This window comes from Chroicocephalus ridibundus, chromosome 5 (genome assembly GCF_963924245.1).
Source record: "Chroicocephalus ridibundus chromosome 5, bChrRid1.1, whole genome shotgun sequence".
Classification (NCBI taxonomy): Eukaryota; Metazoa; Chordata; class Aves; order Charadriiformes; family Laridae; genus Chroicocephalus; species Chroicocephalus ridibundus.
This window is the reverse complement of record NC_086288.1, coordinates 24,303,762-24,326,167: the sequence shown is the minus strand read 5'-3', so window position 1 is coordinate 24,326,167 and position 22,406 is coordinate 24,303,762. Positions and strand designations below refer to the sequence as shown.

At 42.9% G+C, this 22,406-nt stretch overlaps 1 protein-coding gene across 1 annotated transcript in view; it reads left to right on the top strand.

Annotated features, from left to right (window-relative positions):
* LOC134516360 (transmembrane protease serine 11E-like) overlaps positions 1-22,406 on the top strand; it is a 43,763-nt gene that overhangs the window by 6,259 nt on the left and 15,098 nt on the right. The window contains exons 2-5 of the mRNA XM_063336465.1: positions 2,350-2,471; positions 3,203-3,321; positions 17,290-17,357; positions 20,602-20,765. Of these exons, the coding sequence (XP_063192535.1) occupies positions 2,350-2,471; positions 3,203-3,321; positions 17,290-17,357; positions 20,602-20,765 (473 nt within the window). The remainder of the gene's footprint in view (positions 1-2,349; positions 2,472-3,202; positions 3,322-17,289; positions 17,358-20,601; positions 20,766-22,406) is intronic.

Below are 22,406 nucleotides of genomic sequence, written 5' to 3'. Positions count from 1 at the left end.
CCACAAGAATGAATATGGGTAGGTTGTGTCAAGTTAAATGTGGTTTTTTGTTTGTTTTGTTGGCTTTTCTTGTAACTTAGTTTCACTTCAAACACAGTAGAAACATTTGCAAAGCATGTAAGCTATGCAAAGGACTACGAGCTGGAGTGGCGTAAAAAAACCAAACCAACAAACCCACATGACAAATTAAAGCTGAACTCTCCACTGACATTATGGTTTTACCTAAGAGCTACTATTTAGAAATATTATTCTTAATGAGGGAAAGTCCTGACTATTTATACCTGCATATTTTTTTCATTTCTCCAATTAAAGTTTTAAGGCAATTTCGACGTGGTAGTCTCAGAAATAACTTTGGAGCTGCTCGTCTCCAAACTCTTAATACGACTATGGGGGTTTTTGAGGTGGGTTTTTTTTTTTTTCTGCTATGGATTCAGAGATGCATTTTGAAGCAAACCAGATGAGACGAGAGATTAATTAACAGCGGGAGTGAAGGAAACACTAGCTAGGAGACACACGACAATTCAGAACAGATGAGTGACAAATGAATATTCGCATTTTCACTCAATCAAATATCATGATATTTAGCCTGAGTCAGTTGTTTTCCAAACCAAAGTAATAAGGCAATAACTATAAGGGCTTTGCAATGAAATTAGAATGAAATATCAGAACCTGCTTCAGTATTTATGTACGGTGCTGTCCTGGTTTCAGCTGCGATAGAGTTAATTTTCTTCCTAGTAAGTGCCACGTTTTGGATTTAGTATGAGAATAATGTGATAATACATATTGGTTTAGTTGTTGCTAAGCAATGCTTATATTAATGCCTCCAAAGAGGCAGCATAGACAGGACAAGCTGGACAAAGGAATATGCCGTACCATAGATGTCATGCCCAGGATATAAATGGGCGTTGGTCAGGGGGCAGGAATCCACGATCACTGCTCGGGATGGGCTGGGAAATCGATCACGGGGTGGTGAGCGGCTGTATTGCCTTACAATTTTGTATATTCTTCTTATTATTTTATTTTTCATTACTGTTTTTTACATTTCATATACTTCATTCATTGGGGAGGGAGGAGGGAGGGAGTGAATGGCTGCATGGTCCTAGTTGCCTCCTGGAGTTGAACCACCAGTGTGCTTGCTGTCTCATTCCTGCACACAGCTGCAGTGGTCGCTTGCAGTTATTTTCAACTTATTTTAATGTATTTAAACTTATGTCTCATGAGATATGTGTTCCAGAGATGAGCTATACGTACTTTGTTACGAATGTGGGAACTCACTGAGATGCCTCATACCCTCAGGAGGGGATGCCCGCAGCCTGCTTTCCTGAAGGTGTGCGTGTTTGCATGAGTGAGGTAGTTGGCTCTAGAATGAAGGACTCTTTGCCAAAAGTTGTGGCTTCCTGTTCTGTATTTTGTAATGAATGATAACGTAATAGAAAAGTGGCTTTAAGGATCTTCAGGTGTCTTTGAGTTTGTAGCCAAAGGCAGAATTTCCTGCAAGTAACCTTGTTCAGGCAGTTTTTTGTCTAACTATAATACTGACATACTTACTGTTGACTTTCCTTGAGTTAATTTGGATTAGCAGCTGTGTAATTAAGAGCATGGCAGAAGTATGTGGTGAGGCTTTCTACCTGTGTTCCCTGGTCTGCTCACATGTCCTTGACCATCCCGCCACTTCAGCAAATACCGCCTAAAGAAGTGCTTGCCTTTTGCTTTTAGATTTAGTCTGACTAAAACAGGAAGCACAGGCTGGGCCTCTGAAATCTCTTTCTCTTTTTTGCCCAGCTGGGCTTTACAGGCTGAAATGGACTGAGCAGCTTGGATAATGTATGTATGTACATATAATAATGTATGTACATATAATATATATGTACTATACAGAGCATGGGATGCTTTTTGACAATTTTATTGCACAAAGCAGTTTTGGAAGCAAAGGTGCCACGTGTGTCTGTGATAACTGATTTGTTTAACCAATTGAAAGCTGCCTATGTTGCTGTATGAAAGTTCACCAAGCTGAAAAATAAGTTTTATTCTTGCAAATTTCCAGTTGGGGGTCACATAAGAAAGTGCTTAGTGGGATTTCTATTTAATTTGGCCCTAATAATAAAAAAAACCCCAATCCCTCAAACCCTGTGTGTGTTCCATGACTTCTGTCATATCCCAGCAGCTATTTCAAAATAGTCTTGAGTCATGGTTTCATTTTCAAGGGTGTTGGGTGGGAAATCAATTAATACCGCTGGGAAGAATCAGCTGATGTTGAGGGAGAAAACTTTAGCTTCATTTTTGTGGAGTTTTAAATAGAAAAGGATCTCCTATTAATCTTCTCCCTTTGTTCTTCTTATTTTCCCCTAGAATTCATCAGCCAGCCATCAAAATAAGACAGCTTGAGCCCTGGAAAATTGCTCTAATTGTTATTGGAACAGCAGTGGCAGCAGCTATCACCATTGGTCTCCTAGTTTATTTTCTGGCTTATGGTAAGTTTTACATAATATACCACTGTTCCGATGTTTAGTGCATTTCCTTTGTGCTTGTTGCGCCACACAATGCTGGGAGTTTGCTTTTCATCAGTCTGTCTAAAGCTCATTTGGGGGAAAAAACACCGGCTTCTCAGAGCTCTCTTTCCTTTCTCGTTTAGCATCTTTGCAGATCTCTTAGGAACATTTCCTGCTGTGCAGGATGGTTAAGAGCTGTGGTTTCTGTTGGCTTTCACTTGCTTTCACTCATTTCGCATCTTCCTCATGATCTACTTCTGTGACGAGGTCAACACACAAGTCTTCTGATCTCCCTTATGCGAGTGACAAACAGAGCCTTCTGTTTGTCTCTACCTGTGGTGTTTCTCTGTTCCTTTGCCCTCATCACCGGCAGCTGCCTGCCAGGGCTTGGTGTTGAGTGGGCATACAGGCCAGGAGGAGAGGTAGCTGACCAGCAAGATGCAGCTTGTGATCCTGTGTGAGCCCAAAGTGCTGTTGGTTGCCCACAAATGTAACTATTGGGGAAACTCACTACTTGGCTTAGACCACCTAACTCAACTGAGCGCTCGCTCCTGGGCCCCTAGCTTTGGGAAGGTGTATTTGAATGGGTTGGATACAGGTGAAGGCTCATCCACTCCCTAGACGTCTGAAGATCAGTCAGCCTCAGGTGTTTCTCTAAAGTTCAGTCATCTTGGTGCTTTGAGTGTTGCCTGTTCCTCTTCTTTCCCTTACAGATCAGAAGCTGTTCTATTACAGTGCCAACGTAAAAATCACCAACATCCGGTACAATAACGAATTGTCCAGACAGTCCTCAGGAAGGTTTAGAGACTTGAGCGAGAGGGTTGAGAGACTGGTAAGTTTGGACTGTTCTGCCTTTCCATTGTTAAGGACCATGTGATAATACAAGAGTCGTTAATGTGAACAATACACTCCTAGACCATACGTGTCTGGTGTACCCTGAGCCCCCATGGTTAGCAGACCTGGGAAATGGATAGCAGGAGAGCATGATCATACCTGGCAGGTCAGGCACTTGCCAGTCTGCTTGTTCTAGCACGTCACCTCTCTTTGTCCCTGCAGTGGTGAAGAAGATATTGACAATAATCTCAGCTTCCTCCTATATCATTAATCATTTGTATGTGTCTTCTGTTTTCCTGCCCTGAGCCTGGTTTTGTGATTTGTGCCCCACTGTCTCTAAGGAAAGCATGCTTTTACACCCTCTCCTTTATGGGGTGGGGAACTCTACCTGTCAGGCTGCTGCTGTGTGTTGAGAAAACAACACACAAGCCCTTTTCCTGCATCTTTGGTATGTTTTGTTAGGAAACCCTCTTACAAATAGCAGAGGCTGCTGAGTGGCTCTCAGTCATCCAGTAGCTATGGAAATAAATAGACACATTGCAATTTCCTTTCTTGTTTTCTCTTTGAGACACTTCCCCACAGATGATAATTACAGAGTTCAGCTCTTTACAGCAATAAGCATGTGATTGTGCTTGTATCTTTTTGTGTTCCATTCATCAGAGTCCGATGTGTATCTCTTACCTCCTGTTTAGCAACCTTGCACAGATACTCAGTTAATAGGACAATCAATACTTTGCTCCCCACTGACATTTAATTTAGGGCCATGCCACTTGTCCACAACAAAACGTAAGCTGTAGTGAACATTGTTCTGGAGAAGTAGGGTGCTGTACAGGTATTTGGCAGTGCTAGTATCTCTTCCCGGCTCCACCGCTGAGCACCTCAGAGATCTTAGTCAAGTTGTCCTCTTTTCTGTACTTAACTTCCTTTCTGCCCTCTTTGCCTGACAGGGACTGTACCATATTTCCCAAGATCTGTTCCTGGTGCATATCTGTATGTGTAGAGTCTTACACAAGCTGCATTCACTTAGCTGCTACCAGTTTGCAACTATTACCTAATAATTGCAGGCTTTTAACGTTGTGATATAGGACCTTGGAGAGGGAATGTTCTCCCTGACCAAGAAGACATTGTGTATTGCTGAGGCAGGAGGAAGGCAAGAGCTAGGGAGAAGTCTGAGGAATAACGCTTCATTGAGTAAAGTTGTATCCCTTTCTCCCACTCCATTCCCTCTTATTTTTTCAAAAACACAGCTCCTTTGGCAAAGAAACACTTACTTTAATTAAGAAGTTATTTCAGATAGTGTCCAATGCAGTCAGATTTCCTCTGAACATGGCTATCAATTTAGATGCTTGAACAGAAGCCAATGCTTTAGAAACCCTGTCTCCTCTATGGGTGTTGAGCACTTCTGACAATAGTGACAGTAAATACCAGTGCTGGTTGAGCAGTGAGAACCATTATTTCAGAGCATATTAATTGTACCTGATAAGTAGCACCACAACAAACATAGAGAGAACTGTGTTGCCTTTCCTTCATTCCTGTGACTTTTCTTAAGCCATTAACTTCTGCCTCCCTCTCTCAAATATGGTGAGTTCTTTGCTGTAATTTTAGGTCAGCTGATATAAATGCTCCCTGCCATAAACTTTGACTTTTTATGGTTTTAGCTCCAGGTGTTCCTGGAGGTGTTACAAGGATGTATGAGATTGAGAATTGTCCATAAGCTTATTTAAAGTGACTCCATACGCTGATGAATAACAGTATGTTCCTTGTAAGACTGATTATCTACAAGCAAAACTCAGCTTGTGATGATAAAAATCAAAGCAGTCTTTCCAGAGACAGAAATATCCTCTTGACTTCTTGACAGACAGCTGTCTCAGAACATCTGCATTTTTATTTTCAGGGTTTTCACACCATCTCTTTAATAGGAGAGAGCTGAGGTTTTTTATCACATTTCTTGATTTGTCTGGATTTACCAAAATCCTTTGCAGTCTTTCCCTGGCTGGTGTCAGGGTTTTGGATGTCCAAGCATTACCATCGTCATAGTAGCAACGATACCTTAAGCTCATGTTGTGAAACAGTGAGTCAATGCAGATAAATGCAATGTCTTTCACAATACTTGGTGCAAAGTGAACTGAAGTGAATCATCTCTGATAATCAGAAGCATTCAAATTGCCTGAGTTAGTGCAACTCCCTGCCAAGTGCTCCCTTCTCTGATCCCTCCCTGATGAAGCCTCCTTCTGTTTGTCCCCAGAACAACCCTAAAAGGAGCTCTTTTCAGAGCTGATGTTTCACCAGGAAAAATGTTTTTGCTCCCATAGGGAAGACATCCCATGTCTTCCTTGGGACTGTCAGCAAACGTCCTGATGTTTGCTTTGGTTTCCAGAGTTGAGTAGTAACACCCATTGTGTGAATGACATTCCCGACTCTCTTATCTCATTGAAGGTGGGAGGGAATGCAGCAGAGATCATGCCAGAGAGCTGATGAAGCTGGTGTACCAGTCAACATCTCAGGGCTGACTGGAAAGTCTGGAAAATGTCTTGTGGGGTGGAGCTGGGGGGACTGAGGAACAGATGATGAAAGGTCTTTGTTCCTTGCCTGGCTTCCTGCAGGTGGCTGTCAGGGTTCCCTTTGTGCTTCAAAAAGCAGACCTGACTGAATGCCACCGTGGAAAGAGATGTTCCAGCTCACCAGAACCTCCTCGTTTTTCTAGATGGACCAGTTGTTCTTCCTTTGCCAAGCTAAAATGCACTGTGCCAGACTGTCCCCTCTTGCACTGGATAAAAAGGGCACAGTCACAGCCTTAATGGCTCCTCCCCCAAGAAGCCTCTATTTTATCATGGATTCACTTAATACTTGGCTGATCTGCGCAACTTTCACCCACTGGTTTTCTCCAGCTCCTGCACCAGACTTGGATTTTTTTTTCATCTCCCACAAAACGTATTCATTTCTTTCAGATTTCCCAAAAATGCCTTGGAGGCCCTAACTACCCTTTTGCTAACAGCATGCCTGGGGAGATTTCCAAGGCTCTGCTCTCATCTTTGCTTCTTCAGCCCCTCTGGCACCCTGAAGTGTGGAGGGAGCTGAGACAGTCAGCTCTAGACAGACCTGGGTGACTGGGATGATCCCAGTTGCCTACTCTGGGCAGCAGCACTAACTGTCCTGTGTGCAGGGAGGAGGGTGGTGAGGCTTTGTGTTCAGTGTGAAAAGTCATCTTTGACCCAAGGGAAGGAGGCGTGCATTCAGGAGAGCTTGAAATGAGTACGTCCCCAAGCCCATCTTAATGAGAATTGTCTCAGCTGAAGGCTGGCAAGTGTCTAGCTGTGGGAGAGTAGTGGATTGCAAGCAGCCACAGCATGTGACCCCTTCAGTACATGGCTGGTTGCTCAACAGAAATGGACAGCAGCCTTGCAAATGTACCCGTCTGCTCTTTTTACTGCTACAGTAACTTCATGATACTTTCTCCTAGTTGTTGTGGGCTTTCCCCTCTTCGAGGACAGCCTATGCCACCATTCTCCTTTCCGAGGCATCTTCTATCTCCCTGTCATCTCCGCCTCTGAACAGAGCTGTTCCCAGCCATGCTGTTGGGCTGCTTCTCCCTGTCCTAGTCCATGAGTCTTCGTGGACTCTTGTGTTAGACACTGTACCCTCCCCTGCTTCTGAGCCTATGCCCTGTCCATTATCCCCTACTGTCTCCTGCTCCCATATGATGGTAAACCAGGCTGTGGGTTGGGTGGATGGAGGCAACTCAGGTATGAGCGTAGTGTGGTTCCGTCCTTGGCTAATCGGGTGGCTGGGGGAGGGGCGAGATGCTTGTTTTTTCTCCATGAGTGCCTCAAGCCATGGAATGCACTGGCATGGATTCCCCCTGTCATCTCATCGTCCGCGAGGCACCTGGGCTCTCCCCTGTCTTTCCACCAGCTGAAACCAACACAGAATTAACTGGCTGCATCTGGGCAGAGTGGTTGGGGATTGTATTAAGAGGATACCTGGGTACTTCCTCTGGGAAACTAGTGCCTATCCCAGTCCCAAGTAATTCTTGCCTTGTGACTCAGTATTGTATCTCTTTTAGAAACAGACGTCTTGCTTCAGTGACTTCAAGTGATAAGAGAATCTTCTGTGTCCTTAAGTATGGATGTTGGGGAAAGTTTTTAATGAATACAGCTCTTGAAGTTAGTGAATTAATTGAATTAGTGTGGGTTTAAGTTAGAAATAAATAGTGTCTCTACTGGGTATTGCAGAGGTACTTGCAATACCACAGGAAAATGCTGCAGCATAGTTCTGATGACTGTGCCTGTTCCTGGTCAGTTTAAGGACTCACTGATGAGTCCCGGTACTGGAGCTGGTAAGGAAGGAGGCAGTTTTCTCCCTTGGGAGATGATGATTTCAGAGGTTGTTAACACAGTTCTCTCACTACAAGGGGGAGAAGCCGAGGGGCAGGCAGGTGCTATGCACCTCCCTCCACCCCCCCGCACACACCTCCCCATTGTTCTTTGTGCTGATAAGATGAGTGAGGATCCCATGGACTGTCAAGTGCAGCATTTGGTACTCAGTAGTTCTCTGCAGGTCTGTGCTGTCCCTGCCGCTTTGTGGCTCACAAACAGGGCTTGTTAGCCAAATCCAATGCCTCTGCTTAGCTGCCCTCTGGGCCATGACCATGAAGGACACCAGTGGGGTGCATTGGGAGCTGACTTCGTCCCCTGCATCCTCAGTGGTGCAGATTCTCAGCTGCTTCAGCACAATTCAGTTACAGCCAAAGCACCCGGCTGTTTCCCAGTCCCTGGGCACTGATGTCTCCTCTGTGCAGACAGGGAACTGAGTTGGAGAGAGCTGAAAGGCCAAATCCATAAAGCCACTTCAGCACCTGAGAAAAGGTCCCCAGAGATAAGAAAAAAAAATTTCAAGTGTGCCTGCGGATAATCAGGAAAGGACCCTCCTAATTCCTTTGTCACACTCAGGTTTTATTCACCCTCATAACAATAGTTGGGTTTCTTTATGTTTGTTCTCTCTTAACTCCCATGCAGACATTTAGTTTTTTATGGAAAGCAGAGCTTTAACAGGTGATAACCTTGTTTGGTGGATGGCTTAGCTTGTAATAGGATGCTCGTAACTGAAAGACACTCTGCTTTATATACCCAGTGATAAGCTTGCAGTCATCCTGATATCAGGAAGTACCTTGTGTCGTATGATGATGCCAAAGGGCCAAAGCCTGAAGTACTGGCTAAGGTTTCCATCTGAGCTGAACTCAAAGGAAGCTTAGCTGAAAAGACCGGCAGCAGTGAGTGAGTAGATGAAACTGCTGTTTTATGACAGCAGTTTTAGGGTCTTTTTAGGGTCAGATGTGACTCAAGTCGTTCTGGGGAGCAGAAGTGTGCATGTGTGTATTTGGGAGAGAGAGAGAGGTGAAATACAAATGACTGCAGAGCCAAGAGCTAGCTGCAAAGTTGGCTGAAACTGTACACAAGGTGTGTTTGTCACACCTTCCATGTGGGTGTTAAGGTAAAGCTCAGAAGCGTGTGGCTTGCTCAATCAGGGCCTTGTGGTCCTTGGGGTCGGGAGGTTAATTCAGTCGGAGCAGATCCCCAAAGGCAGCAGGCTTTTGAAACACGCCTAAAGACTATTTGGTCTGGGAGACCAAACTGTGAGGACTAATTTAGACGTGAAAACTGAATGTGCCCCAAGAAAAGGGAGCGTGCTGAAGTTCAAGGGAGTCTAATGTGGCTCTCTTTTTTACAACAGGTTGAAAAGTATCTACAAGTATCAGGTAGCTTCATTTGCTGTATGGGTGCTGTTCTCCCCCATCCCCTATAAAACACGTATTTTCCCCTCTCAGCTCCTGAAATAAAAGAAAATTGAAGATAAATTGGACACATCACAGAGAGAGAAATTATGGTAGCTGCAGCAGCCAACTCTTTCCAAGAACTTTTCCAAGTCTTGCAGCACCCAGATCAAACTGAGTTTGTAATAAGTTTCAGAAGATATTTGGTAATGTTTTCAGATACAGATCACAAAATTTAAAGCTTAAGTCCTTATTTAAACTCAACCATTCCTAGGCGCTCTGTATGTGCTCCCTAAAGTACTTGCTTAGTACCATATATGAGGTGAAGAGAATAGAACTTTTATTGACAGTTTTTCTTGTTCTTCACTGAAGGCGGTTTTATTTAGAAGTGCATCTGTAGTACCAAAGCCAGGAGAAATGAAGCATTTTAAATTAAGCTTTTTAGAGACTTATTATTAATATTATATATTAATTATAATAATATAATAATATATATATTATATAATAATAATTAATTATTAATACTCTCCCCGTTCTCTTTTTATGCAAAATAATGTTGTAAAATTGAAAAAAAAAATATCTTTTGTCTATGTAAAAAAGATTAAGGAGCATTTTGAGAAAAAAATCCTAAAATAAATTTAGGGTATTTGACAACTTTTGGTTCAGAAGCTTTATTTTAACGGAATTGTTCTCGCAGATAGGAAGCATTGTCCTTGGACTAGCATTGTACAATAAGAGTGCCCTCTATGGGTGACTGGGGCTAGAAATAAAGCAGAAAGCACCTTTCCACGGTAATTCAGCCAACTGGGAAACACAGCAATGTAACAGTGGCCAAGATGTCAGTGTGGCGACTTGTTTGTTTAGCTCTGGAATTCGAGGTTGGTAGCACACTCAGGTGTGGCCTTAAAGATATAGGCGAAATGCTATACGCTAACAGAGGAAATAACTCACAGAGAGGACTTGCATCTCACTTGTGATGCTTTTTTTCAGATTTTCCTATTGAAATCAAAAGAAGAAAAAGACCACTGGCATAGGCATAATACTGCATTGATTTAAAAACTGAGATGCTTTCTTGCTTTAACTTTGTTTCCAGTTTCTCCTGTTTCCACAGGTCACAGTAGCACAGGGAACTAAAAAAATATTGAGGAAAATACGAAGTATTTTTAAATGCAGCGTGAGTTGATGCAGCGTAGAGCATGAAGTTGTAGCTTAGTGTTTTTCCTCACCTGTAAGATCTTAAACTATCAGTGTGCTCTACCTAAATACTATGAATTTCCTGGAGGAAACAATTACTTATCAACAATGTGCCTAATATCCAGCTTTTTCTCTAGCTTAAATTCAACAATCCTTCAACTTCATTGATTCTTTGACTTATTAATACAATGTAATTTTCTTAAGTAATAGGCATACAAGCTGATTTTTCTTTTTCGTGTTTTTCTTGGTTCATCAAGGTCTAATAAGCATATACAAAGCCAGAAAAATAATAAGATGACAGCCTGCCCCCCCCCCCCGCCAATATAAATAAGTTTAATTCAGATCTAGTGTGTGGCAAGAAAAGCTATAAAATGTGCACAAGGAAAATGGATGTGAACCTGAACTGGAAAAAGGAATTCAAAATGAAATAAAGGGCAGTTATCAATAGTGTGTGTGATTAAGGGTAGAATCTTATCTTAATTATAGACCCACAATCCAGAATTACTGCATTGTTTACAGGTAATTAAATCAATGAAGTGATTCAAGATGTGAACTGGTGTCACTGAGATCAAAATCTGGCCAGTCAAGAGAGTGGTTGTTTAGAACATGGTGTTATTAAAAGGGAGAATCCAAATTCAGTACTGAACTTACATGGTTGATGGTATTTGGGCACTTGTAACCTGAATACATCACTATTGATCTTCCTTAGATTTAATAAAACTATTGTTTCCTTAAGAGCTAATTACTCCTGTATTTCAGCTACTTACCTCTAAGTATTGTTTAAAAAAAAACAGAGGGTGTGGAGTCATTTTCCTGGGAAAAGCATACTTTTGGGGAAAAAAAACCCAAACACACAAAAAAACCCTTCTCTGGATATTGGCCCAAGTGGTTTCCTCTACAAACTTGATTTTTCTCTCCAAAAGTTGGAAAATCTCCTTCCTAAGCAGACAAAATTTCAATGGCAGTGTGAAAGTTTTAGGAAGCTAATTACGGACAATTGAAAGCAGGGAGCAGGAATGGGAATACTTAGGTGACCTTAATTCCAGCTGTCACTATTACATGGCTATAATGAAACTCTCATGCCATTAGATGCCTTTGAAATTGGTTGCACTAGGCATAAGCATGGTACTTTAAATCCTGACGTTATCCCATGCTTTAGTCCTCTTAATTTCTTTTACCCGAAAGACCAATCTTTTTAGGAACTACTGTACAAGGTCAGTTATTTCTCTTTTGAAGCTGACGCCTCCAAGAACCATCCAGATGAGCTCCATGTTTTAGTGCAAAGTCAGACAGTGCTTATTTACCTCCCAGCTTTAGCAGTCGAGTTAGTTTAAGCTCTGTGAAGAGTTTGTGATACCATTTGCAGTGGTGTGGGATCACACTGCTCTTGCCCGCCATGACACATGCTGTCTTTGTGTATATGTGGTTTCTGATGGGAAAGTTTCTGATCTTCTGGTTTACTGGAGGCCAGTGGATCATTACACTCACTCTCCTTCAGGTCCATTTTCTTTGCCTTGAGCAAGCACTGTGGCTGTAAGGCTGTCTCTGCTGCAAGTAATTGGTATCTCTGATTCTAAGGGGAGTGTGATGTCCACATCCTGGTTTGGGACTGTGCCAGGTTCAATTTTTGCTGTCCCTGTCTGTCTTTCTCCTCCTGCTCTCTCTCCCTCTAATCTCTGGTAGGGTTCCCAACTTACCCCTCAGCTGAAACCTGGGCAGGAGATATGCCAGGTTCTCATGGGAGCTGCTACTGAATTTGCATTTTGGTCAGCTCTGGAGGTCTCAGTAGGTTGAGATGTAAATTGGATGCAAATTGGCCAGCAAATCGGGTGCTAGATACAGAGTTAACACAACTGATTAGTATTAATTCATATTGTATGATTGCCACAAAAATGGAGAGAGTCACTGAACCAGGTGGTATGTTCCAATTAATATTTATGATCAAAAAGCTTTAAAAAATCACTAATAATAGGCTTTACATCCTAAAGAGCTAGTGAGGCAAGAGGAAGAATATAGTATGAGGATAGCTGTTGAAGGACTAACCTGGCAGCAGGCAAAAGAGCAATAGTATTGAGCAACAAGAGGATTTGTGCTCCCAAACCTACTGAATGCTTTTGAACATCCCACGCAAGCAATTCAGTGTGTTCAGCAAATATTCCAGAGGAAAGTTCTGTCAAACTAGATTTAAGATAAGCTTTTTGATAAATCCTGTTACCCTGCATGCAGTGGCAGGACAGTGTGTGGTGGGGGAAAGCAAGGACTGACACAGCAAACTTTGCCGAGCCTCTTCCAGACCCAGCTAGACATCTGGGCAAGCCCAGCTCATGTCAGCCCCATCCTACACTGGAGCAATGGGATCCCTGTCGTGTGTGACCTACTTCCAGAGCGTGCAGGTTTTTTTTGGGTCCCAGGGAGGCAGGGCACATGGGGTGACTCTGAAATCATGAAGACTTTAGTAGGTTGCTCACAGGCCTCAGAGGGTTGGCTATGGTGTGACATGAGAAAAAGAAGATAATGAAGAGATCCGAAGTTATTCAGGATAGCATAGGAAAACAAGTGTTGTTCATCATCGTGTAAAGCAACTTCTTGCTGCAAGGAACAAGGAAGAATTTCCTTTGTGGCTGGGTTTGTACAGGTGAGAATATTTTGCCCTCCTATTGCATCTTTCGTACTAGCCACTATTAGTTACTGTATTGACGTAGACGGACTAGTGTTCAGGAGTGAAGTCCAGTTTGTCTTGGAAAAGTATACTGCATGAAGAGAGGTTTTGTAAAAAGGATAGAGGATATGAAATTAGATTGAGGAAATACCAGATGGCATTAAGCTAAACTAGCCAGCAAACATTGACTTAAAGAAAATCTTGTTTCAACAAATGCTAAAATAAAGGCTGTCAGGAAAATGCTGCTCACTTGAAAGGAGCAGGACTTGGCACTTGGTTAAGAATGCTTATAAACCTTGCCTGCAGCAGCAGCTGTCACCATTGAGCCGTTGCTAGACAAAGGCCAGGAAACAGTGAGCCCACTGTTGAATGAGAGAGGAGCCATGGTGACGGAGGATGCAGAGAAGGTGGAAATACTGAAAGCCTTCTTTGCTTTGGTCTTTACTGCTCGGAACCAGCCCTCAGGAGTCCCAGGCTTTGGAGAAAGTAACGGGGAAAGAAGACGACTTCCCCTGGGTTGAGGATGATCAAGTGAGGGATCAGTTAGACCAATTAGATATTCACAAGTCCATGGGCCCCGATGGGATGCACCCGAGAATGCTGAGGGAGCTGGTGGAAGTCATTGCTGGGCCGCTCTCCATCATCTTTGAAAGGTCCTGGAGAACAGGCGAGGTGCCTGAGGACTAGAGGAAAGCCAACATCACTCCAGTCTTCAAAAAGGGCAAGGAGGAGGAGCCAGGGAACTACAGACCAGTCAGCCTCACCTCCATCCCTGGAAAGATGATGGAACAGCTCGTTCTGGGCATCATCTCAAGGCATGTGAAGGAAAAGAAAGCTATCAGAAGTACTCAACACGGATTCACCAAGGGGAAATCATGTCTGACTAATCTGATAGCCTTCTATGATGGCATGACTGGATGGATAGAGGAGGGGAGGGTGGTAGATGTGGTCTACCTTGACTTGAGCAAGGCGTTCAACATGGTCTCCCACAGCATCCTCACAGGGAAGCTTAGGAAGAGTGGGTTAGATGAATGGACAGTGGGTGGATAGATAACTGGTTGAAAGACAGAGCTCAGAGGGTCGTGATTAGGAGCACAGAGTCTAGCTGGAGGTCAGTGACGAGTGGTGTTCCCCAGGGGTCAGTACTGGGTCTGGTCTTCTTCAATATATTCATCAATGACCTGGATGAAGGGATAGAGTGCACCCTCAGCAAGTTTGCTGATGACACAAAGCTGGGGGGAGCGGCTGACACACTGGAAGGCTGTGCTGCCATACAGAGAGACCTGGACAGGCTGGAGATTTGGGCAGAGAGGAACCTTATGAAATTCATCAAGGGCAAGTGTAGGGTGCTGCCCCTGGGGAGGAATAACCCCATGCACCAGTACAGGTTGGGGGCTGACCTGCTGGAGAGCAGCTCTGTGGAAAGAGACCAGGGAGTCCTGGTGGACAATGGGATGACCATGAGCCAGCAATGTGCCCTCATGGCCAAGAAGGCCAATGGCATCCTGGGGTGCATCAAGAAGAGTGTGGCCAGCAGGTCGAGGGAGGTCATCCTCCCCCTTTACTCTGCCCTGGTGAGGCCGCACCTGGAGTCCTGTGTCCAGTTCTTGGCTCCCCAGTTCAAGAAGGACAGGGAACTGCTGGAGAGGACACAGCAAAGGGTACGATGATGATTAGGGGACTGGAACACCTCTCTTATGAGGAAAGACTAGGGGATTTGGGTCTCTTCAGTCTGGAAAAAAGACAGCTGAGGGGGGACCTTATCAACACTTATAAATACCTAAAGGGTGGGTGTCAGGAGGATGGGGCCAGGCTCTTTTCAGTGGTGCACAGCAACAGGACAAGAGGTAACGGGCACAAACTTTAGCATAGGAAGCTCCACCTGAACATGAGGAGGAACTTCTTTACTTTGAGGGTGGCAGAGCACTGGAACAGGCTGCCCAGAGAGGTGGTGGAGTCTCCATCTCTGGAGACATTCCAAACCCGCCTGGACACGTTCCTGTGCAACCTGCTCTGGGTGACCCTGCTCTGGCAGGGGGGTTGGACTAGATGATCTCCAGAGGTCCCTTCCAACCCTATGGTTCTAGGATTCTATGAAAACAAGTGAGATGCACTTAATCAGTGGTGAATTTAAGGGATCTGGTCATGACAGCGTCAATTTTGAGCAGCTGTAATCAAAGCAAAATGCTTAAAATGTGTGTAGATGTTTGTCCCAGGCAGTCTCACCTAGTTACTGGACAAAGTTCTAGTTGCTTTTGCCTAAGAAAGCTAAACATGACGGGAATCCAAAAATACAATCACATAAGCTGTGCAGGCTGTAGCAAAAATACACGAGAGAATGGGTGACAGAGGTAAGGATCCCTGTATCTGCTGCAGAAATGCAGGTGGAAAGTGTAGCAAAACCACTTTTAATCTCTGAGGTGAGACATTACAGATAGCTTGAAAACACAGTTGCCAGGAGGAGAGAAAGGATTCAGGAATGTCATATTGACTTAATTCTGCCTCGTGAGGGATTGTGAATTCTTGCCCTCTTTAGTCCCAAGCTTAAAGTCAGCCTTCTTTTGCTTTACTTCTTAGCAATGTAGAAACTTGAGGTGTACCCCAGCTCAGCTCAAGGCTGTCTTTTGTTTGCAAAGCACTCTGCAAAGAAGTCCCTGTCCCAGAGATCTCAGAAGTTCTCAAAGGCAGTGCAGCCAAAGACAACACATGGCACTGTGTGCCACAAAGCTGGCAGTGCTGCTTAACTATATGCTTCTGCTTGCACAATCATCAGTGAAGTAGTTAACACTGCGACAGAAATGATAGGGAAATGTTATCATTAAAAAAAACCCCAAACCCAAAAAGCTTTTTGTCTGAGGGCAAATACTTCCAATAACCAAGGGGCGGGGGGGCACAGCCTGCAGAGTTATAGGAAATGAAACACTTCATTCTTGATTTCTAACTGTATGCCTCATAAAATGCAGGGGTAGCAGCTGGCGATCTGCTAACTGACAGGATAAAGTGCATTCTGCATATATACAGTAGCTTGTCAGATGATATATTTTTTCCATAGAATTTTGTCTGTTCCAAATACCTAAGTAATTCCAGATAACTGCCAGTAACAGCAAGATAAAATATCAGATTAGTGCCTGATCATTAAAAACCTTTATTTTTTTCCTTACTAATGTATGTTTAAAATCACATTAAAATAAAATAAAATGGGCAGATTTCATTTGAAATTACTCTGCTTCAGTATCGCTGTGTAATGGCATGAGGCTTCATCTTATGATAGGCAAGGCTGGAAAGAGGGGCTTCGTGTTCTTTGGGAGGAATCACCCCAGATTTCATGCTTGTATGCTTGTTTCTGTATCTCACAGATTTCAACACACAAGAAGTTCGAGAAACATTACTTTTTTTTCTTTCCTTTGGAAGACAGAAAATCTGGAGACTTGGCTAAATCAGACAGCCTTTATGGGCTAGAAACTACAAAAAAGGCAACTTGCATGATTATGTGAAGCATTTCTATGTAGTTTTTCCTGTAATGCATGTGATGTTTACAGGATACGTTCAATTTATTGGTCTTGCTGATAGAAGGAACTGCATAACTCACTAGTCACTCCGGTGTTTCTCAATACTTCAGTGATCCTGAGCCATTCCTGGCAGAATTTCATGCCATGTTATATCACACTGCGGTGTCTCAGACTGATCACGCAATCCTGAGACAACGTTCAGCCTAAAGCAGGATGTGGTTAAGCAGGCACCAGCAAAGATGTGTCATTTAGGGATTGATTTCTTATGAGTCCTAGATTTCCGATTTCTGATGAGAATTGCTTGACAAGTCCCCTTGCATGTGGCATATCACAAGGGTGTTTAAGGGGTATAATTTCAGATCACTGGTAGTGTTGCTATAGATTTCCATAGGACCAAGGATAAGTGCTGTATCAGAAAGTACCCTTACAAGAGAGGCTCAGTGCAGTGCAGAGCACAGCATGCTATATCCTTTCTGTAGGCCACCTTTAGGAGGCTGCGCTTTGGGAAACTGCAGCAGTGTGTTTCAAGGATGTTTATAAATATCCCTCATTATGCCTGGGAGCGGACGGGACAGCACTATAGTGGCACACTGATGTGGTCATAGGATATTTAGTAAAATGAGTTAACTTTTCATGATGTGCCTTAGGCCAAATGGGAAATGGTTAGGAAAAGTCTGTGGCGAATGTTATCTAGAGGCTGGGCTGGATTACGTTTCTTGGCTCTGTAATCTGTGAGTTTGTAACTGAATGCTATTTTCTGAATGCTCCTTCCAGCAATATGTCCATTTTCCTCCTTTTTTTTCTTGTTATCTTATTTTTTTCTTTTTTCAACAGATCGACAAGACATTTAACAATTCCATTTTAAGGAAAAAATACATCCGTTCACGCTTAATCAGAGTGAGGTATGTGAGATTATAATAAATGCACATAGCTGAGAAAAAATGAAATGTACACCAAGCCCATCTAGACAGCCATTTGATCTAATTCAGTAAAGTGTATTTTATGTAAATACATAATCCCCAATTGAGCATAATCTTACTCTGAGCCATGCCCTCCTTTGGATCTTGATGCAGAAGATAAAGCTTCAAGTCAGTCCAAATTCCATACAAGTTTGTATTCAGATCTTGAGCAAGCTTTAGCTAATAAAGCAGATATAACTCAAACTATCTAAAAATGAAGAGCATTTTCAAAACTATTTCCTTCACTATAATGCAGATGTCATTTTACTTCTAGTATTGCTACTGTGCTGGGCTTGTCAAGTAGAAATCAAGCATGGCTGTGCTGGTTCAGAAGGTCCCACTTGTCACTGTTGTGTCTCTAAGAACAGGCATAAGTAGGTGCCTAAGGAACAGTTGCAGCACAACAGACGTATGATAACTGCTTCTTGGTAAGCTCCCTACCTCCAGCTATTTACCACTTGGTATTTCCTGAAGTGGTTGTGGTTTGTTTAGCAGCCCCTGAGGAGTTATTTTCCAAAGACTTGTCCAGTCTCCCCTGGACTCTTGAAATTCCTGCACCTCAATCCTTTAGTAAGGAGTTACTTGTGAAGAGCCACCTTCTTTGGATCACTCAGTGGCCCCTAGTTCTTGTGCTGGAAGAGGTGATGAAAAGTTGATCTCTATCCCTTCTCACCATGCAATTAGCGGTATCGGACACTCCCATCATATCCCTTTTCTCTCCTGTACCACATGAACTCTACTCTTTTTTTCAGTTGAAAGTCTCAGCCTGCTCAGCCATTTTTTGCAGGAACTGTTCCTTGTCACCTGGTCACCCTACTCTGTATCTCTTTCAGGTCTACTGACCCTGCTTTTAGAGATGAAAAGGTCAGACCTGTGGTTGGGATTATCATTGAACAATGGGGTTTTTTTCTCTTTTATTCTCTGTCTGTTTGGCAATAATACCTAATGTTTGTTTTGATTTTTTTGACCGCTGTTGAGTGCTGAAAATGACCTTTTTACAGAACTGTCTATTGTAATACTTAGGTCTTGTTCCTGAGTGACAGTGCCCATTGCTTTGCAAGTAAATCTTGAATGTCTTAAAAATCACACGCTAAAGCTGCAAGACTAATGAGAGCAGCCTCAAGATCTTATTCTTCTGAATGTATTTCTTCTTGTTCTACAGTTTGTGAAATCCTGCCTCCTGCTCTACCTTAGCTTAACCCCTAAGGGTTAGGCAAATCACAAAAGTCATTATTTGGTTGTAGCTTTAGGAATATTTTTCGATACTGACTAGAGTGTTACAAGTGTAGACAAGGTCACTTGAGGATCTGAGAGGCCAATCTGTAGGAAGAAGTAATATTTTTCATTAGTTCCTGTTCCCAAGGATAAACTGAGGTGTTTGCTGTGCTGGATGCAAGACCTCTATGCGCCAAAGCTTGTTTGCTTTTTCGAATGTACAACCTTTGTGCCTCTTTAAGTGCTCAGACTGCAAGCTCTTTTAAGCAAGGTCATTGTTGTGAATTTGCTTGGAAAGTGCTGTGCATATTTTTGGTCCAGTATAAACAATGCATTAGTAATAATGCCCACTGCTCACTGAGAAAGACAAAACAAATCCTGGCTATGTGTCTTTGGCTCCGGACCTTTGCTATATAGTGAGTGATTCAAGGCGGGCTGTACTTACCCGAGGGTTTCGAGAGGTGTGGTGTGCTTGCAAGAGTTGATACAGTAATTCCAGTGTGGCACAGCACAGGAAGAGGAGTGGGGGGAGAGGTGAGGGAACACCTGAGAAATGCACAGCAACACCCACAGTTGGATCAGATAATATCTGGAAAATAAACGGAGTGGCAATCACGCTGAAGTTGGCACAAAGGGAAAAAACAGCCTGTTGGAAAGTTCATGAATAGCTACTCAGTCTCAATTATGAGATCCTTGAGGCACGGAACATGTGTTTCTGCTTCAGCTACGAAACACTCAGTGTGCCTCGGTGCGCTCATAACACATGGCCTTTTATTTGCCCTTCACTGGCAACATGTCTGTTTCATTTTGGTGCACGTTCCTTTCAAAGATCATAGCCTGATTGCATGATTTCTGTATAAGCTACTTGCCTTCTATTTTTAATTTTCTTATTTTTCCTCTATATAATTACAGATTTCCAAGATAGTGAGATATAACTAGAAGATCTTTTCCTTTCCTATCTGAGTGATGCTTAAGACAGAGCAAACTGCTGTTAGCTTGCCCCCTGTATGAAGTAACTGTGATTCCACCTGTTGTGGATTGTGTCATTGCTTCTTGGCTCAGGTAGGAGGGGGCACAGGAGAGAAGGTTCTCAGTGCACACTCTTATCTTCCCTGTGTAATGACCAAGGATAAGCCATCTGCAAGCACAGAGCAAGATTTACTATGCCAGATTAGACACATTCGTGTTTATAGTCTACAATTCCATCTCTTGCAGTATCTGATGCTTTAAGGAAAAATGAATACTACTACCAAGTGAATTCAGTCTGTTAGAAGATTTTTCTTCCTTTTCTTTCCTCTGATCTTACATCAAAACTGTGGAATTGTGTGTCCCCGTGTGGGTGCCGCTTGTACTTTTCAGTGAGATGTTAAAGACCCCTTTTGTGGTCCATCTCCGGGACTGTGATAAGTAGATTGCAGATATGCTGCTGAGTTTCATTCATTGTTGCATAACGTGAGGTTATTAGCCACATTCTCACAAGAGGTTGCAGTGATGGAATTGGGTTGTGTGGCCTCTCCCCTTTGCTCCAAGTACCTTTTTCACGATGATTAGAAATTTTTATCCTGTGTATGTGTAGGGCCCTGGAAAGGTCTGTCTAGATACCATTAACCATCTACCCGATGTTTCTGAAGTGCTGTGTATCCAGCTTTTCATTGCAATCAAATCAGTTCATTCCCTCCTGCTCTTGTGTCCCAAGCATGTAGTCAGTGACTGCTTTTTAGACTCCATTATAACATTGGTCTGGCCATTTGTTCACAGAAAGCATCACGCCTTCTTCTAGCCTAAGATGCGTTTGAACATTCAGCATTTGCTTGGATGTCTTTTGGCAATTCCTTCTCTCAAAAATGCACAAAATTGTCAAAAATGTATCTAATCCTTTATGTTACATTGCCATTGCTAGAGGAGCGAAGAAAAAACTAAGAAATGCAGAAATGAGCTGAAGGTAACCGGATTGTGTTTCCTTGGTTTGTAGCCCAGATGCTGATGGTGTGATGGCAGAGGCTTTGCTCACATTCTGGTTCTCCTCCACGGATTCTAGAGAAACATTGCGAGAAAGAGTTGAAAGGATCTTACGGAGGGGCCTGAAAAAATACACAGGGCCCCTGCGAATAAATGTCAGATCTTCTACCATCTCAAGTAAGTATATTACATCTCTCTTAAACATAGTTCTTGCCCTTTTCTGATTGATGAGACTTGATTTTTCCCTTCTGATGATGGCTGTTACTGAGTCTGAATGACAGTCTTTCCTGCTTATTAAGTTAGAACAAAATCAGTGGATATATATAAACCCCACCTAAGTCTTTTAAATATGTCTTAAATGTGGATAAACAGGAGCAGTTGCTTTATGGCCTCACAGTACAGCCTTAGCCTCCCTCCAAACTGCAGTACCAGCCTTATGCTACTATCAGAGTAAAAAGTAGGAGCCTTACCACAGTGCTTCTGTACACAGCAACACAAATGTGCTCCCCAGGTCTTTGCTTCTCTCAGGAGCCTGAAAATGCAGAAATTATGCTTGGATGACAGTGGGGAAACAGCCACTGCACTGAAAAAAATATATTTGGTGGGAGGATCAAAATCTTTGCAAATTCCCCAGGGGAAAGGGAAAGAAAAGGAAAATGTTCTTATCTGTATGACTTCTCAGCTGGGGATCTAGCCACTTCTTTGCAAAGCAGGCCTGCATTTGCAGGATATGAAAATTAACAGCACTATCTTTTTGATTTAGTGAATTACCAAACAGACACTGAAAGGCAGGTTTCCCTCCTCTTCTACATTTCTGATCTGTTAGAGAATTCTTGTTCAGGCTTAGAATCTGACTTGGCTTCAGTTATATATAGTCAGCATTTTTTCTGGGTGTCAGACGTTTCAAGAATGAGTTGCTAGTTGAAAGGAAGGGACAGATACTAGCTCCATTTGTTTTTGCAGACCTTCTGCTTACTCCTAGCACAAGGGTGACCGTACAGCACATGGGTGGGTACTTGCTGCTTGCTTTTCCACATGAGGCTACTTAAACCAGCGGAGATCTGCATAGGCCAGACGGCTGTGTTGAAAGAACAAGAAGCCAGATTCCATGCTGGATGGATCCAGCCTTCCTCACACTCAGAAAAGACCAGGAGCAACATCATATTCTGCCTCTTGGTGCTTGAACTGGGCACATTGCATTGTGGCAATGCAGTGAAACTCAAATGATCTGTCACACACCCATCATTTCTTGATGGGACTACCAGTCTTCCCTATTGGAATGGCTCAAGATGACAGCTGACATTCTTTGGGCAGAGAATCACCATTTCTTTGCGGTGTTGTTTATAGGCCAGTAGTTCCTGTTCAGCAAAGTGCACATGTAGTTTCTCCCAGATAGGAAAAAAAAGTGTGTGGGCATCAACTAGAGATGGGCTTGGGGTTTTTTGTTTTTTTTTTTGTTTTTTGTTTTTTAAAGTCAGTCAGGTCATGATTTAGTGAATTTTGAGCTTCAGTTTAATTTGGTGCCTTACATAAAGGATAAAATTGGAAGGAGTGCAAAAATGCTTGTTAGAAAAGGACTGTGATCTTCTCATCGAGTTATCTGATTAGCTGCTTTTATTCAGTCTGGTAAATGTGGGAAGTGACTCAAAATTCTGTTTTAGTTGACTTTGAACTGCACCAGGGCTGTTACAATAATGCAGTAGTTGCTAGTTAAAAAAATTAGCTAATATAATTGAATCACAATGTTTTCATTAAATATGTTGTCTCAGTAAAAGATGGCATCTCTGCATTGCTTTGATAAAGTTGTATGATAAACTT